The sequence below is a fragment of the Sinocyclocheilus anshuiensis genome, unplaced genomic scaffold (genome assembly GCF_001515605.1).
Source record: "Sinocyclocheilus anshuiensis isolate Anshui unplaced genomic scaffold, SAMN03320099.WGS_v1.1 scaffold1289, whole genome shotgun sequence".
Taxonomy (NCBI): domain Eukaryota; kingdom Metazoa; phylum Chordata; class Actinopteri; order Cypriniformes; family Cyprinidae; genus Sinocyclocheilus; species Sinocyclocheilus anshuiensis.
The window spans coordinates 117,655-133,666 of record NW_015549731.1 but is presented as its reverse complement, the minus strand read 5'-3'; the positions used below and the strand labels follow the sequence as shown (position 1 = coordinate 133,666).

Here is a 16,012-nt window from a genome sequence, read left to right as displayed (position 1 = left end):
ATAAAATAAATATATATATATATATATATATATTTTTTATTTTTTTTTTCACTTTTTAAAAGAATCAAAAACATACTTTTAAAAACAACAATAAAAAAAAATAAAAAAATTATTTCAATAAGTTGAAAGGTGTTAACATTAGGTGTTAGGGTTCGGGAAAGCCACCTCCCAATTGAAAGTACCCAATGAATGATTATTTTATTATATATATTAAGCTTACTAATATTGTAAATATTATTGTGGGTTTCAATAGATAATAGAAGGATCTTAATAAACATTTAAGATTTGAATAATTAAATTATTTTTAAATGTGTTTTTTGGTTGTGGGACAGTAGTTTGCACCAATTCTGTAGAATGGCCCATATATGTATGTGTGTGTGTGTCACACACACACACACACACACACACACACACACACACATTGTATTATTTGCGGGGAAAAATGCACTTCTGCTCAAAAATATGGGGGAGTAAGATTGTAAAAGAAATTTAAGAAATTAATACTTTTTAGCAAAAGTGCATTAAACTGATGAAAAGTGACAGTAAAGCCAATTGTAATGTTACAAAATATTTCAGTTTCAATGAAATGCTGCTCTACTGAACTTTCTATTCATCAAAGAATCCTGGGGGATGTATCACAGTTTCGACAACAATATTAAGCAGCACATCTGTTTTCAACACTGATTTGCCATCATAGGAATAAATTCAATTTTAAAATATATTAAAATATTAAATTGTAATAATATTTCACAATATTACTGCTTTTACTGTATTTGTAATCAAATAAATGCAGCCTTGGTGAACATTAGAGACCTCTTTCAAAAATATTAAAATGTCTTATCAACGCCAAATTTTTGAACAGTAGTTTAAGTATTAATCATTGCAAACCAACAGGTCCAAAACTAGCCATTAATGAGAGACTTCATTTAGGCTAAACTGATTTAGAATGTTATCCATTCTGTCATATAACATTTTATTTATTTATTTGTTAATCTTATTAGAAATAAATATATATTTTTTTATAAATATAATTACATTTATTTACTGACTATTTGTGTTTATTATAGTTTTTATTAATTGTTTACAATGTTTTTTGGACATGTACCATGGTATATGAATATGATAATGATTTAGTATCACTGTCAAAGTACAATGTCAAAGTACCACAATATTACCATATGATACCATCACGGTACAATGGGACCACCAGAGTATTCTTTGTAATGGTGTTTAATTCCTAGACAACACAAAGAACTTACACATAAGTGACTTCATTAGTTAAAAATAAATCACAGCCTGTTGTCCTGCTAACCGCAGCTCTAGAGGGTAGATAAACATTATAAGTGACTATGGCAGGGCTTAATGTGCCAGCACTGATATACAGTGATCCTACTGTACAAGAAGCCAACAGCCGTGTCTCTGTATGGACCTGCGCTGCTGCTGAGCAAGGCAGGAGATTAAACATGAGACTGCTTGTCTGTGACTCACATGCCAACGTCTCTCACTGCCTGCTCTGATGCTGTCAGAGAGGGTGTGTTGGATGAACAGAGCGAGGTGTGAATGAGTTGCTGCGTCCTTGTCAATTAGCCAAAAACACAAATCCCCCTTTGTGTGTGTGTGTATTCTCTTACTGGGATATATCAAACCAGCAGGGTCGGACAGAAATGCATTACGCATCAGAACGTGCAATGAAAACATTCTGGTTACGATGGGAATTTAGGCAACCAAAGACACGCTCACAATATAGACCCTCAGGCTATGTATTTATCCAAAATCATCTGATGATGGAAGAGATGAGAGATTAAAGGTATAGTTCACCCAAAAATGAAAATTCTGTCATCATTTACTCACCCTCACATCATTCCAAACCTGTTTGCGTTTCTTTCTTCTGTGGAACACAAAAGAAGATATTTTGAAGAGTGCTGGTAAACAGACAATTTTGGGTCCCATTGACTTCCATAGTATTTATTTAGTTTTGTACATACTATGGAAGTCAATAGGACCAGAATTCATTTGGCTACTAATTTTCTTCAAAATATCTTATCTTGTATTCCACAGAAGTAGTAAAATCATACAGGTTTGAAAATGAAGACAGAATTTTTATTTTTGGCTGCACTCTTCTTTTAAAATCTAACTTTGGATGAGACTGGGGCATGTTGTCACGTTGTGGGCAATGTTTTTTTTTATTATTAGTGTTTTTGTATGCTGGTATCGAACACCTAGCTCAAACTGTTTTAAATTACAATAATATATGTAAATTCTTTCCTTTAAATTAATAGTCTAATGCCATCATGTTTTTGTACAAGCTTTGAGTAACAAGTGAATACAATAAAACCACACTGGCATACATTCAGACCAGAGTCAAATATATAATACAGTGAGATTTTAACTGAAAGATTGATGTTCTTTGCACAAAGGTCCCCCGCTCCCCATCATAAATGCCAGGTCAGGGCAGGTTGTTGCATTTTTATTCCGACAAGTTGTCACCTGTGTTTTACAGGTTGTCATTTTATGCAAATCATCAATTATAATATTTGCTGGTAAAAACAATAGTTTTATGTATTTGTTTGGTTGTATCCTTTGACATTTTTTCTGTTTTGTAACTGCTTTAAGAATGTAGTTGAAATGCTAACAGCTGGTCCCCCAAGTGGGGCATGTTGTCACAAAAGGTCAGTGTGTTAAATGAACTGTATCTTTTTTCCTGGGAAATAATGGTGGAACTATTCAAGAGCTTATTTTAAGACTTCAAGGACTTCAAAAAAATAAAGAAAAAAATAATAATATCATTATTTCAAAAATAAATCTATGCTACGAAATAATAACTGGAGTAAAACTGTGACAACTAGCCCCGGTCACCACTACAATATTCAAAGAGTGTCCCATAGACAGGAAAAACAACCAACAGATGTGTCCACAAAAGACCAAAGGGTGAGATGTCCCCCAAAAAACGTAGATAAAGTTCAAACAAACCCTGCCTGCAGAGAGAAAACCCAAGACTTTTAGCTTCAGTAACGTCAATGAATACATTTCACATAACACAAGAATAAAACTTACACTTAATGACAGAAATTCAAACCAAGTTTCTACATTTTTAAGTCTATTGCGTCAGTTGCAGGCCTTTTAAAGCGATATACACAATGTAGAAGCAACAAAAGCTAGAGAAAAACTTACAGAAGTCCCAGAAGAAAGTCGAAATGCACTTCATATTCATCTTTCCACATCTTTCACTGGAGAGCAGGCATCAGTCCCGCGCGGAGCGAGAAAAACCCCTTTAACTCCATTCGCCTTCAGGCGCTTTGCGCATTGAGTAATCAGGTTTTTCCCAAATGGAATAAGTTTTCGACGCTTTTGCGGCTAAAAGGGGCGTTCTGGCGGTGTGTGTCGCCGCATCCCGGTCATGTTCTTCGACAAATACAAGTTTTGACGCGACTAATTCAAAGAGAATGCGCGCGCGCGTGTAGCTCCGGCTCGTTGGCGCAAACGGCTTCCCATTGTGAAGTTCCTCAAAGTCGGACACAAGGGAAGGGGGCGGAGAGAGGCGCTCTGGATGGATTGGATTACTCAAATTGAGTCCTGCCGGGGCTACATTTCCATATTTCCAATGTTGAAGTAGCGATCTGGACCGGAGCCCGGGAGCGCCAGGCCGAAGTCTGGACTGTCTCGCGCCGCCGTGTCTAGCTGTCTACTATCAGAGTTGTGCCTTTCTTCAGGGGCGGACTTACCCATTAGGCAAAGGTAGGCGACCGCCTTGGGCCCCCAAAAGCCAAGGGCCCCCTAAAATGCTTTTCATATAGGAGATGCGCATTAAGCGCTGACAAGTGAACGGTTGCTGTTTACAGTGTTTATTACCACGACAACCGTCCGAGTTGAACGTGCTTTTTGTGTATCCTGCTTGAAGGAGATGAAAATAACATGCATCTGAAGCTGTAATTAAATATTGAGAAACAGTGTGTATTATATGTTTATAACGGTTTTAAATGCTTGCTTACTAACAAAGTAGAGGACACATACGCAGTTACTTTTTTGGTTGATATAATCCTTAGGTGTGTAAATGTATAATTGCCTTTTCATAATTTTTTCAGTTTTATTTAAATTTGTAGTTAAAATAACTAAAAATACACGTATTTTAAAGTCTAGAATTAGACAGCCTTTGCACACAGGCTGACGCTGTTTATTTAAATTTGTAGTTAAAATAACTACAAATAAACATTTTAAAGTTTAGAATTAGACAGCCTTTGCACACAGGCTGAAGCTGGTAACTCATCAGTGGACTTTCCTGGTCAATATAGGCTATATTTTTTCAGACTTTTCTCATTCTATATTTCTGACATTCCAAAAGAGCCTCCTACTGGCAGAGAATGAATGTTCATTTTCAATAATCCAGTCTGTAGTTTTTGTTCAGACCAATGCAGAAATCCACCCACATAACCACGTTTTAAATTAATATAATAATTTATACATCTGACTCACCCCTGGTTTAAACGCTCAGTTGTGAGGTTTATCATTTTATAATTTATTTTGTTTTTTGTGAAAACCTGCATCTCAACTGTAAATCAGTTGCTATTTCGTGGTCTACCAATGCGAAAATCCACCTACATAACCCCGTTTTAAATTAAAACAATAATTTATACTTCTGATTCACCCCTGGTTTAAACGCTCAATTGTGATGTTTATCATTTAATAATTTATTTTGTTTTTGTGAAACCTGTATCTCAACTGTAAATCAGTTGCTATTTCGTGGTCTACAATATGAAAGAAAGCCATTATAACATGTACATTAAAACATGTAGAAACATCGGACACAACTATGGGGCACCATTGTGCAGAAGCAAGCATCACAACACAAAAGGAACCTTAAGGTGGATCTAGGAAAATGTGCGCAAATGTATAGGGCCCCATTCCTATATTTTACCTGGGGCCCCCAATTCACTAAATCCGCCCCTGCCTCTCTTCATCCCTTACGCTCATCGATGTCAAACTCTATTACATTTATTCATAAAACATAACTAATAGCAACAAAGACTAATAAAAACAGTTATTTTACCATCATGGCCTGGTACATCAGCAAGTAATATAAATAATACAAAAATGGAAACTCGAAACTGGGAGCCAATCATCATGGCATCAAACAAGAGACCCTTATAATACTGCATAAAAATATGACACTATTAAATACTCTGAAATTCTCAGGGAAATGAATGAATGAGTGAATTAATGTATAAATATTGTTATGATAGAAATCAGATTAGCATTCATTGATTTTTTTCTCAACTATTCCAATCCAATCTACTAGTTTGCATTTTAGTTTCCTGCTAACTATTTAGTAGATAGTAGCCTTAGAGGTAAAGTTAATAGCCATTTCATTACCACAAGGAACAATATTAGGCCTACTTCTACTTTTACTAGTGGTTCATCATGGTAAAATAAAATGACTACTTGATTGTTACAGAAATCTTACCAAGTTTAAAACTGTTACTAACAACAAATACTAGTCTGAAGCAAATAGCCTATACTTGAGAATCACAAGAGCCCAGAAGTCAGTTCCAAAATGTGCAATTTGTTACCAGTAACACTAAAATAAATACTAAAATAAAAAACTTGAGTGCATAAAAAATATGGATTATTTCAAGTCTAAAATATTTGAGCTCACAACAAACTGGAACATGTGATGCAGCGCAACAACATTTCCATTAAGCAGTGACTCACTCACCTCCATAAAGGCAGAATGGATACAGATAACGTCCAACACACTCACACACAGACCATGACTTCATGACAAAATGCTCTATCCTTCTGAATTCGTCCACCCGTACCGCTTTATATTTAAAATTTGCAGTTATCTCTTCAAGATGAGGATGTGGGGCCAAGCTCCTATGATGTATGATACAGTAAAGTGCCTTGTTAGTGTGTGTGAGTGTGGTATATGCATGCTTCAGTAACCTGCAGTCACAACATGTTTGTCTTCTCATCAACAAACATCAGATCATTCAGCTGAATGACCATCATAATTGGTTACAATGATCATTACAGCTGACGCCGCCCTATCATAGAAAATAATAATCATCCTTCTCTCTCGCTCTCTCTGTCTCTTTGTACTTGACCATCTCAGTATCACCTAGAGTTAAGTTTAGCTCCAGATGCAGAAACTGATCTGCACCAGAAGTGCTTGCTTTGAATAAACTGTATTTTAAATTGATGTAATTTCTTCTTTACTACTCTATCTTACCATTTGAAACTTGGCAGTACTGCAAATATTGTTGGCTCTCTTTTTGGAGACAGCACTATTTTACTATTATTATACTATTAAAGTATTTATTAATATTTTGAATTAGCTTAATCATTTTTTATTATTTTTTATATTTTCTGTTTTAATTTTATTTTCTATTTTAATCATTCTGTTATATTTTTATTTGTTTTTGTTTTGTTTATATGTAAAGAGAGAGAGAAAGCATACATTTAGTTAGTCAGTAGACTTTAAAATTATTTAATTTTGTTGCCAAGGCAACATTTAATCAATTAATGTTTCATTCATTTTCAAAAATGAATTTATTTTCATTTAATTTTTCTTAATCTAACATTTACATTTTCTTTTAGTTTTATTTAATTTACTGAAAACAATTTTTAATAGTTTTAGCTTTAGTTAACAATAAAAACACTGTCCGGAGACTGTTTAGATTATATAGGATTTATTATTTCTTTCTGTCACAAAATATTCTGGCTGCCAACTTGAAAATGATCAATAATATTCATGACATGCACATGGCTTTTTTTTTTTTTTCATTTCAAAGCCATACAACATAATGGCATCTGATTCTATGGACCTTTGATGGAAAGGAAATAAAGAGAATGGACCTCTTGAATCTTCACTGGAATACCCTTGACCTGAGATTTAATTTTAGCATTTTTTTCAGGGCACTTAAAAGCTACAAAATTACAAAAAGGCACCATAAAAGTATCATAAAAGTCATTCATATGACTTGTGCACAAGTCTTCTGAAGCCATACAGCAGCTTTGTGTAAGGAAAATACTGAAACTTAAGATATTCTCTGAAAATCTGGACTTCAGTACATTTATCTTAATGGTGCTTTTGAGTGTTTTTTTTTTAAAGCTTGACAGCTCCAGTCCTCATTTACTTTCATTATAATGAATAGAAGTCAGGATATTCTTCAAAAATCACCTTTTGTGTTGCACAGAAGAAAATAAGTTATCTACGCAAGTCATTTGAAACGACATGAGGGTGAGTAAATGATGACAAATGTTTATATTTGGCTGAACTATTGCTTTAAACATTTTTTTCCCATTCTTGCAGTCACTTTAAGCTGCTGAGCAACTGACAGCAGTACTGAAGTGTCAGACAGAGACTGGATGGAGCTAATTATAGACTGGGTCTAAACCCAGTAAAGAAAGACTTCTCTGTGATATGGTCTTGCGAGGATTTAACAGCACGGCACAGTGCGAATGACAGAGACCCATCGTGATGTATTCTGACACATACACACACACTTACTTTAGTAATAACTTTTCTCTCTCTCCTTACCATCTTTTTTTATTTGAAATAATGTGCACCATTAACATGCATTAACCGATAAATAGGATTAATTTTGATTTAATGTTAACTGTAAATAGACTATATATATATATATATATATATATATATATCATGAAAAAGAGATATAAAAAGTAAAGAGATATAAAAGTATATTAATAAATAGATTATTGTATTATTGCATTTTGATAAAGTGTTATGAAAACATTTTTGAAAATACACTATCAAAATGCAATAATTTGAGATACTGTATATATCAAAAGATACATATTGACATAATGAAATACATAAAAGTTAATTAACAAATATATGCACATATATGCCCTTAAATTTTTCTTATTTAAAAGAGGTTTAGATATATTTACTGGAGCACAAGATAATGGTGATTAAGAAAATGTTTTGTATTTGCAGTAAAACTTGGTTTGATTTTTCACAACTAGAGGATCTATATTTTACTCTCCATAGGTTAAAGACATATTTCAGAAAGTGTATAACACTAATAGACTACAAACGCAGTTATCAAGGGATGTGAGCGTCAATACCTCCAAGAGTAATTGAGTAAATAGTATTGATTTCGCACAAGCAAAATACCTTTGAAAAAAGAAAAGGCCTGTGTTTTTTGAGAAATACAAAGGATTACAACAGTAATCCTTTCTCTTTGTTGTATGAAAGTATGCAAGTGTGTGTGTGCAATGTTTATCTCAGCCAGTGTGTAGATGTCAGAAAGAGAGAGACTGTGTGTGTGTGTGTGTGTGTGTGTGTGTGCAGCTCTCCTGCATCCTGTAGGGATAATCATCAGCTAGACAGCACTCACCTGCTGCTTCTACACACACAACCAGGATGGAGCGGAACCAGGCAGGAAGTTTGCCTGTGTGTGTGTTAGGGCTGTCAAAAAAAAATTAAAATTTCAAATATTCGTCGAATTAAAAAAAAAAAAATCCACATTCGAATGCAAAAACATTGCGTCTGCGTCAGCCGTCAGGCAGCCTATCAGTGGCGCACGAAATGCGACGCCGATGTAAGTGTCATTGCATTTTAATTCTTTTGTTAGCCTATCCAGTTGAACCCACTAGATGCGGCGCTGCTACGTTGTTCATTCAATATCTTGCGGAAAACGAGAGCATCAGTGTGGAGAAGATGTTGTTTACGTCAAAACTGAAACCAAGCCGTTCACACAGAACGCATATTTATCACATTTTCTAGAGGGACATCTATCAGCGTTGCACGCGCGTCTGGCACAAGAGAGCACCATGTTTAGAAAGCCATGTAAAATTAATGCAAGTTCAACTTTTAAAAAACATCTCAATATTTTATGGCGGTTTTTCCCCATCCCACTGTATCTCATGTTTATAAACGAAGAAAGTAGCCTACTCTTTGTGATTGGTTTTCGGTCCTTTGTATTAAACTATACATACATGCATGGTGCCGTTTTTTTTCCCTCTAATTGTTTAAGCAACTCTATTAATTATATATGGTTTATAAACATTATTTGAAACATTATGCACTTTTTTTCCCCAAAGATAGTCGCGTTATTTTATAACGCTTTGAAGAAACGTGCATAATATTTTGCACGATGTGCCCTCTTGTGGCCATTCTTCTCTCTTGAGAGAAGCCAAAAGCTTTTTTTCCCCTAACTGAAATTATGCCTTTTAAATTTGAATATAATTCGAATTTTTATAATATTTAAGTAGAAAATTCGAATTTAGTTTTTCAGTCATTTTGACAGCCCTAGTGTGTGTGTGTGTGTGTGTGTGTGTGTGTGTGATGGGGGTGCATATGAATGTGGTTTGTGGATGTGTGCATGACAGTGAGAGATAAAGAATGAGATTATGAGTCTCTGATAAAGCAAGAATAAATGAGTGTGTTCTTTTGTGTGGATAGGTGCAGGCTTCAGAAAGGCATGGGGGTGGTAAAGGAGGCGAGGTCATGGCTGAGATGATTGTCTCTGTGCCTATGCCATCAAATGGGTGAAAAAAAGAGACCGCCTGCGGTGCAATATATAAAAATGCATCACATTTCATGTCACATATTGACCTTTTCTAAGGCAGTCAGAGCTGACAGATCAATCACCTAATCGTGTCTAAACTCAGGTCAGTCTTAGTGGAGAGGTAATGAAGCATGGACCTTATGAAAATGAACAGATTACTCTTAAGAAGGCAGGAGAGAGTGTTATAAGTTTCAGCAGTGTGAATTCCTAATAGAAAATCATTGCTATCGTACATAAAAGCATGCATTTACTTGCACACTTACTCATGCACAGCAAAGAATGCTTTGAACAACTGAGGGATTTGTTGATGAATAGTTTGGGATTCGCTTGCATTTCCTCTCCAATGCACAGCTATATCCTAGTTTTGGGTAAACAGGGATTTCCATGAAACACTAATCTAATAGTCAACGAAGGGCTGTAATCGTTGTGTAACTAAAGAACATATTCAGGATTAGGATTGATTAAAAATATAATAATTCAAGAAATGAAAACTCATATCAGTTGACTGAAAATGTGAATATTGAAGTGGACATGTGCCCTTCAATGTCTATGGTGGTTATGGTCCTGTTAGTGAGGCCTCAAAATGCTAGCATTCACTTATGTATAAGAGATATTGATAACTTTTTTCACATAAACACCCTCCTGAATGCAAACATCCTCTCCCTTTAACTAGAAATAGCAAGTAGCAAATCAAGGTTCATAGCTGCAACGTAAGCTAAAGGCTGTTGGTTATTTAAATAAAGCCTTCTATATTTCCCACAGCAACTTCATGTTTCAAAAGTTTACGCGTCTGGTCCACAAATGATAATGTATAAAATATGATGAAATATATTTGTACAGATTTTGAATTTCTATTTATATAAACTTTTTTTTTTTTGTCTAAAAAAAGTTTTTTTGTCTAGCCAACATTCAGATTTTGTCTTGATTAACTTTGCCTTTGTAAAAAAAAAAAAAAAATCAGAGCTTGAATTAATTTTTGAATTTTGAATTTCAGTTCATGTTAACTCTAATGTGCAATTCTGCATCCTGTTTGCTACTTCAATGCAAATTCAGAAACTGAACTGAAATTTTAAATGCATTTTCAATTCAATTCTGAATGGAGCACAACTCACGCAAACAGACTATGTTTTAAGTAACTCCCTAGCAATCATGATGCTTGTGAGGCTCTGTGGATTTGCTAATTACCAGCATATGCTCTTTTCCTTCTGTTAGCGATTGTAGACACTGTGCAGCACTCGTTCTGTTCTCTGTGATGAGTTTATCCACCATATTCAACCATCATGCAACTCCAAAGAACTACAAATGAAGAACACATGTGGCTAGTGTAGCATTACCAGCTTCTGGTAGACCACAGGCTAATAAAGTTAGCCACTAATGCTAAAAGAGGGGAGTTTTAATGAATAGTGTGCAATATGGAGGTCAACTGGACCCGACCAAATGTAGCTTTGACCCTGTCAGTGAATGAAAACTAACTGCATTGATACAGAAGGACGCTAATGGAGGCATAGACAAGCGGCAGTCAGATAAAGCACAGTGTGCCTGAAAACTAGAGCAAGGCTCCCGTCATGAAAGAGGAAAGCCAAAGGCGATGATGTCACTCCCTAAAAACAATGCCTCATTCAGGCAGACTGGGGGGCAGGAAGCTGCTAGTCACTTAAAACTGGGAAGGAAAAAAACGACAACATCTGCTGCTGCGTCCAGTCCAGATGGATGCAGAGAGAGAGGGAGAGAGAGACGGCAGCAATATTAGACCCATCCTTCACTGGCTCCCAGAGGTGGAAATCTTTCGTCTTGGATACTGGCACAGATCCGTGCAATATAAAGAAGTTTCCAGTCGGCTAGGTCACAGTGTGATACTCCCTTTAAAACGGACACGATAGGCTACCCTCCTAAATGGTCTCATTTCCAAACCAGGCTCACTGGAAAATGTGCCTGTGGAGACATTTCTGCAAAATAATATTACGAGACTTCTTGCACGTTTTGCAACACTTTCAAAGTAAAATGTCCAGTGAGTGGCACTAAAAGCACTTGCAGTTTTATCCAAAACAGATGACTTCTGACAATGTTTGTTGTTGAATGTATCATGGAAATTCGTAAATGAAATTCCCGGTAATTGGCTCTAAAATGTAAAAGCAAATGTGAGATAAAAACACATCTGTTGAAGCAACCATTCTATTTTGCTTACTTCTACAAGTGACTTGTGTTTCATGGGACTTGTACCCAAATGCTCTGCATCACAAGTGCAGCGCTGTACCAGGTGAGCTACCAAGCAAGTGTAACGGAGGCCAGCGAGTAGGTGCTGTGCAGGTAAACCTCACTCCCCTGATCTCAAGAAAGGCACTAGCGACTGACGTTAGGGGCTGCAGTCTTTAGCCTCCTTGTTAGTGCGTCCGTCTCCCATGCCGGAGACCCGGGATCAAGACCCACTCGGAACGAGAACGAGGTGTGGCGGTGAGGACCCGGGAGAGAGGGGTTACATTGGTGCCGTGACCCTGATGGGAGTGAGGATTAGGGGGGTGAGTGTAACGGAGGCCAGCGAGTAGGTGCTTTGCAGGTAAACCTCACTCCCCTGATCTCAAGAGACGCACTAGCGACTGATGCTAGGGGCTGCAGTCTTTAGCCTCCTTGTTAGTGCGTCCACCTCCAATGCCGGAGACCCACTCGGAATCGAGAACGAGGTGTGGCGGTGAGGACCCGGGAGAGAGGGGTTACACAAGTTCACTACATCCGAAAAGCCATACATTTGGAGGTAGTTATGTGATGCAAATGTCATAATGTATTAATTTACAAATCATGCACTATGGTATTGTGCAAGAAACTGCGTGAAAAAAAACCCTGTTAATTTCATTTGGAATTTTATGTGTTGGTACATTTTTGTAATAATGTAGGTAGAGCCATGTTTTTCCAATGAGCCTAGGTTGCTAATTTCTATACATTTCTGATCAGAGTAACAATTAGCAAACATTGACTGTGGATTGAATCTTGACTCCAATCCAGAGGAGCCATTGTCTATGCTGGGATGAAATCACGAAGTATGGAACTTGTTGCTCACTAGTTAAAGGCCATGTTATTAACTAGTGCTGCATGCCATCTACTGGGCAGATCAAAAAGGAGATTTAGTTGCATCCTTACCTGATAGAGTTTGGCATTGTTCCTCCACTCTCTCCATTCCCAGGCAGCTCAATGTGGAATCCATTAGGGATGCTCCATTGTGCCGGCTGGCTCAAGACATTTTCCGACCTGCTTCCTGGAATAGTGATCCGTAGTGGACTTGCAGAGCTGGCTTCATCCCTTGCCGTCTCCATCCCCAGCTCAGCCTCGCCCTCAGCCCCTTCCTGCACAGTCTCCAGCTCCAGTTCTGGAGGTTCAGGGCCCATTAGGGCCCTCTGGTGGATGAGAGGGGTGAGGGGCGCCTCAAAGCTGACGCAGCTGTCCGTCTCGTCGGTGAGCGACAACACGTCCAATGAATCCAGACTGCTGTAGCAAGTCCCGCCTCTTAGAAGCTCTGACTCGACGATGCGCTCGAATGTGGAGCTGAAGCCATCCTGGCTCTCTTTTGTCCTGTCGTACTCTTCCTCTCCTTCGTCCTCTTCCTCCTCCACAGCCGTGGTCTTGGCGACCTGCTCCACAATGCTCTCAAATGTAGAGCTGAAACTGTCCTGATTTCGGGTCTCCCTTTCCTCTCCGCCGTCCTCGTCCTCTACCTCAGCATCCGCTTCTTCTACGGAGAGCTCAAATGTGGAGCTGAAGGCGTCTATGTTCCCCTGTGCTGAAGGCTCCTCCAGGACCCCCTCCTCGTCCTCCCGCCCTTCGCTGTCATCTTCGGTCCCGTTCTCAAACCTGCAGTAACAAAGATGCCAGTTAATGCATTCCCAAATGTATCTGGTAAAAATCACATCACACAGACACACCTGGCTAAAGAGGTCTTGCTTTAGACTATACACAAAGGCTTTTAGCCTGGCTGCGTGTGTTCCTATCTTTAGTCGGGCTGCTGTCACAGTTCTTCATCACGACTGCAGCGGAGGAGTCCCAGCAGAGAGAAGCATCATTCAGGACAGCTCCCCTGCCATGTATGGTGCCCAAAATATCTCCCCACCCTCATTGTAACATGCGTGCCACATCATTTGTGAAGCCTGACACTGAAAACTGCACAGTTAAACTCTGTAATACATGTGTTTCATATTCAAAATATTTTGTAAGACATGACAAGCCAGGCATTGTGAAATTCACTGTGAAAAGATGGAAGCCTTATCTTTCAAGGGGTTTTATTGATCTTTTTTTGGGTCTGTTCAGACTACAACTTGATCCTTTTTGGAAGATCATTAGGATGTGTGTTTTGGAAGTCAATTTTATTTGTTTAGCGCTTTTTCACCAGTGCAAAATTCTCAACTGGCTTTCTTTCAAGGGTTGGATTTTGAATCAAATTGGGCACATCACACAGGAAGTCAAACTGAAATTAGAGTTGAAATAAAGTGTCAGAGAAACAAAAATAAATATTTAAATATTGGAGTAATGTAAATTTCTTTGAATTTAAATACATTTTAATTTTACTTTCTTACATTCAAACTGCAATTCTGCATCCTGTTTACTACCTCAATTTAAATTCAATTCAAGTTCAGGATTCTCAATTCCATTCTGAATAGCACACAACCCTACTTTTGACTATAAATGTTGATTCAGAGATTATGTTTACCAGTACAGTTACAGTCGAGCTACAGTCTTCATCTGTCTGTTCAAGTATATGTGATATATAGGTGAATATTTGAGGGGTTAAATATATTACCATTCAAAGGTTTGGGGTCAGTAGGATTTTTTAAATGTTTTTGAAAGAAGTCTGTTTTTCTCACTAAGTCTGCATTTATTTGATCAAAAATAAGTTATCCCTCTGATGGCAAAGGTGAATTTTCAGCTTCATTACTTCAGTCTTCATTTTTTATTACATTTCATTACATTTTTCAGTATTCTTTGATTAATAGAAAGTTTAAAATAAAAATTTGTGAAAAATATCAAAAAAATTTTTTGGTTGAATTTTTTGATCAATTTAATGCATTCTGGCTGAAATAAAAGTATTTTTCGGAAAATGTGCAAAAAATATTGCTTCAGTCTGACAGAAATCAAACTTTAAAGTGTATGTAAATGTATATCTTATTTTACTAACCTCGAGTCCTTTTCTGGGCTTTGAGGCAGCAGCGACTGTGTGTCTTCACCTTCACTGATGTCCCGATTACCATTTTCTGTTACAGAATCTAAGCAGCTGCCCTCAATCTCACTGTTTCTACCTTCCTCTTCTAATGTCACCTTCTCCTCTGCACTGGACTGTGTGTTTCTGTTATTCTCTGTATCTCCATCTTCTGCTTCACCTTGCAGCTCCTCCTCTGTCTTTGTTCCACTGCAGGGCTCCAAATCTCTCGCCGTAGAGCCGTCAGCCTCCTCATCTCCAGGTGCTGGGGGTGTATCTGGAGGTGGGGTGTCTGTGCGGAGGGGGTCATGCTGCCCCTCCTGACTCATGGTGGCCTCCTCAATCACGGTGTCCTGGCAGTCTGGGGTCACAAGGTCAGGGTCAGGAACAAGGGAGGGGGGTAGAGTTCAAACCTATTAAGAAAGTAGGTGAGACACAGCAATGAGATTTCGGATAAAGGTGAGCCCTGAATAATAATAAAGGATAGTGACCTACTGAGAAAAAACTGTCTGAATGCATAAAAAGCCCATTTGTTTCCAGTGAAAATATTGCTAAAAAGTTCATAACTCAAAGTTATGGGAGTTTTCAGGTATGTTTCACGCAATTATCAACCTCTTCTCAGACATTTCTTCTATAACTTTAAAATTATTAGCATTATTTTCAAGATTGAAAAAAAAGTTAACAAAAGTTAACTTTTTTTAATATATATATATATATATATATATATATGTAATTTAAAGAAATCTCATAAAATCCAATCATAACAAATGAAACAAAGTGTCACTCTTGATAGCCACACCCACTGTGAAATCTCACTGGTTCAAAATCCCACTCCTGTACATTAAGCATCAAGTAAAACCAAATGTCCAAGGTTATGGACAGACAAACTGGTTGTCAATTTGTTGCATCACTACTGGTTAGGAAAAATTAAATAAAAAATAAAAGTGGATAAATAATTTTGGTCTTTCTGGAGAATTTGATGAGAAATAAGTCTATAGCTGCGTCCTCAGGAGGTCACATTTATCGGCCACATGCGGCATCGAAGCGGACTCATTTAAGAGAAATAACTGTTAGATTGCAATGTAAGAAGAAATTACTGTATTTTACACCTTACTATGAATACGAGTCAATTTTATTACGGTTACTTTTCTTAAATAAGACATTATTGATGACTCATGCAGCCTACAATGTGACCTCCACAGGACGCAGACTCTGAAATGAGATGCAGCTTTTGACTGACATTTGATTGCATATTTTGATATCTTGACAAATCTGACAAATCTCTTCTGAAATGCTCTTA

At 37.3% G+C, this 16,012-nt stretch overlaps 1 protein-coding gene across 3 annotated transcripts in view; it reads right to left on the bottom strand.

Annotated features, from left to right (window-relative positions):
• The window catches only part of LOC107660786 (PH and SEC7 domain-containing protein 2-like), a 36,762-nt gene extending 21,642 nt beyond the window's left edge, over positions 1-15,120 (bottom strand). For 2 of the 3 annotated variants that reach the window (XM_016450201.1, XM_016450200.1), the window contains exons 1-2: positions 14,692-15,120; positions 12,666-13,373 (exon numbers count right to left, since the gene is read on the bottom strand). In XM_016450201.1, coding sequence (XP_016305687.1) covers positions 12,666-13,373; positions 14,692-15,041 — 1,058 coding nt within the window. In that variant the 5' untranslated portion in view covers positions 15,042-15,120. The remainder of the gene's footprint in view (positions 1-12,665; positions 13,374-14,691) is intronic. The other variant, XM_016450199.1, reaches the window with a different exon arrangement.
• Between the last annotated feature and the right edge of the window lie 892 nt (positions 15,121-16,012).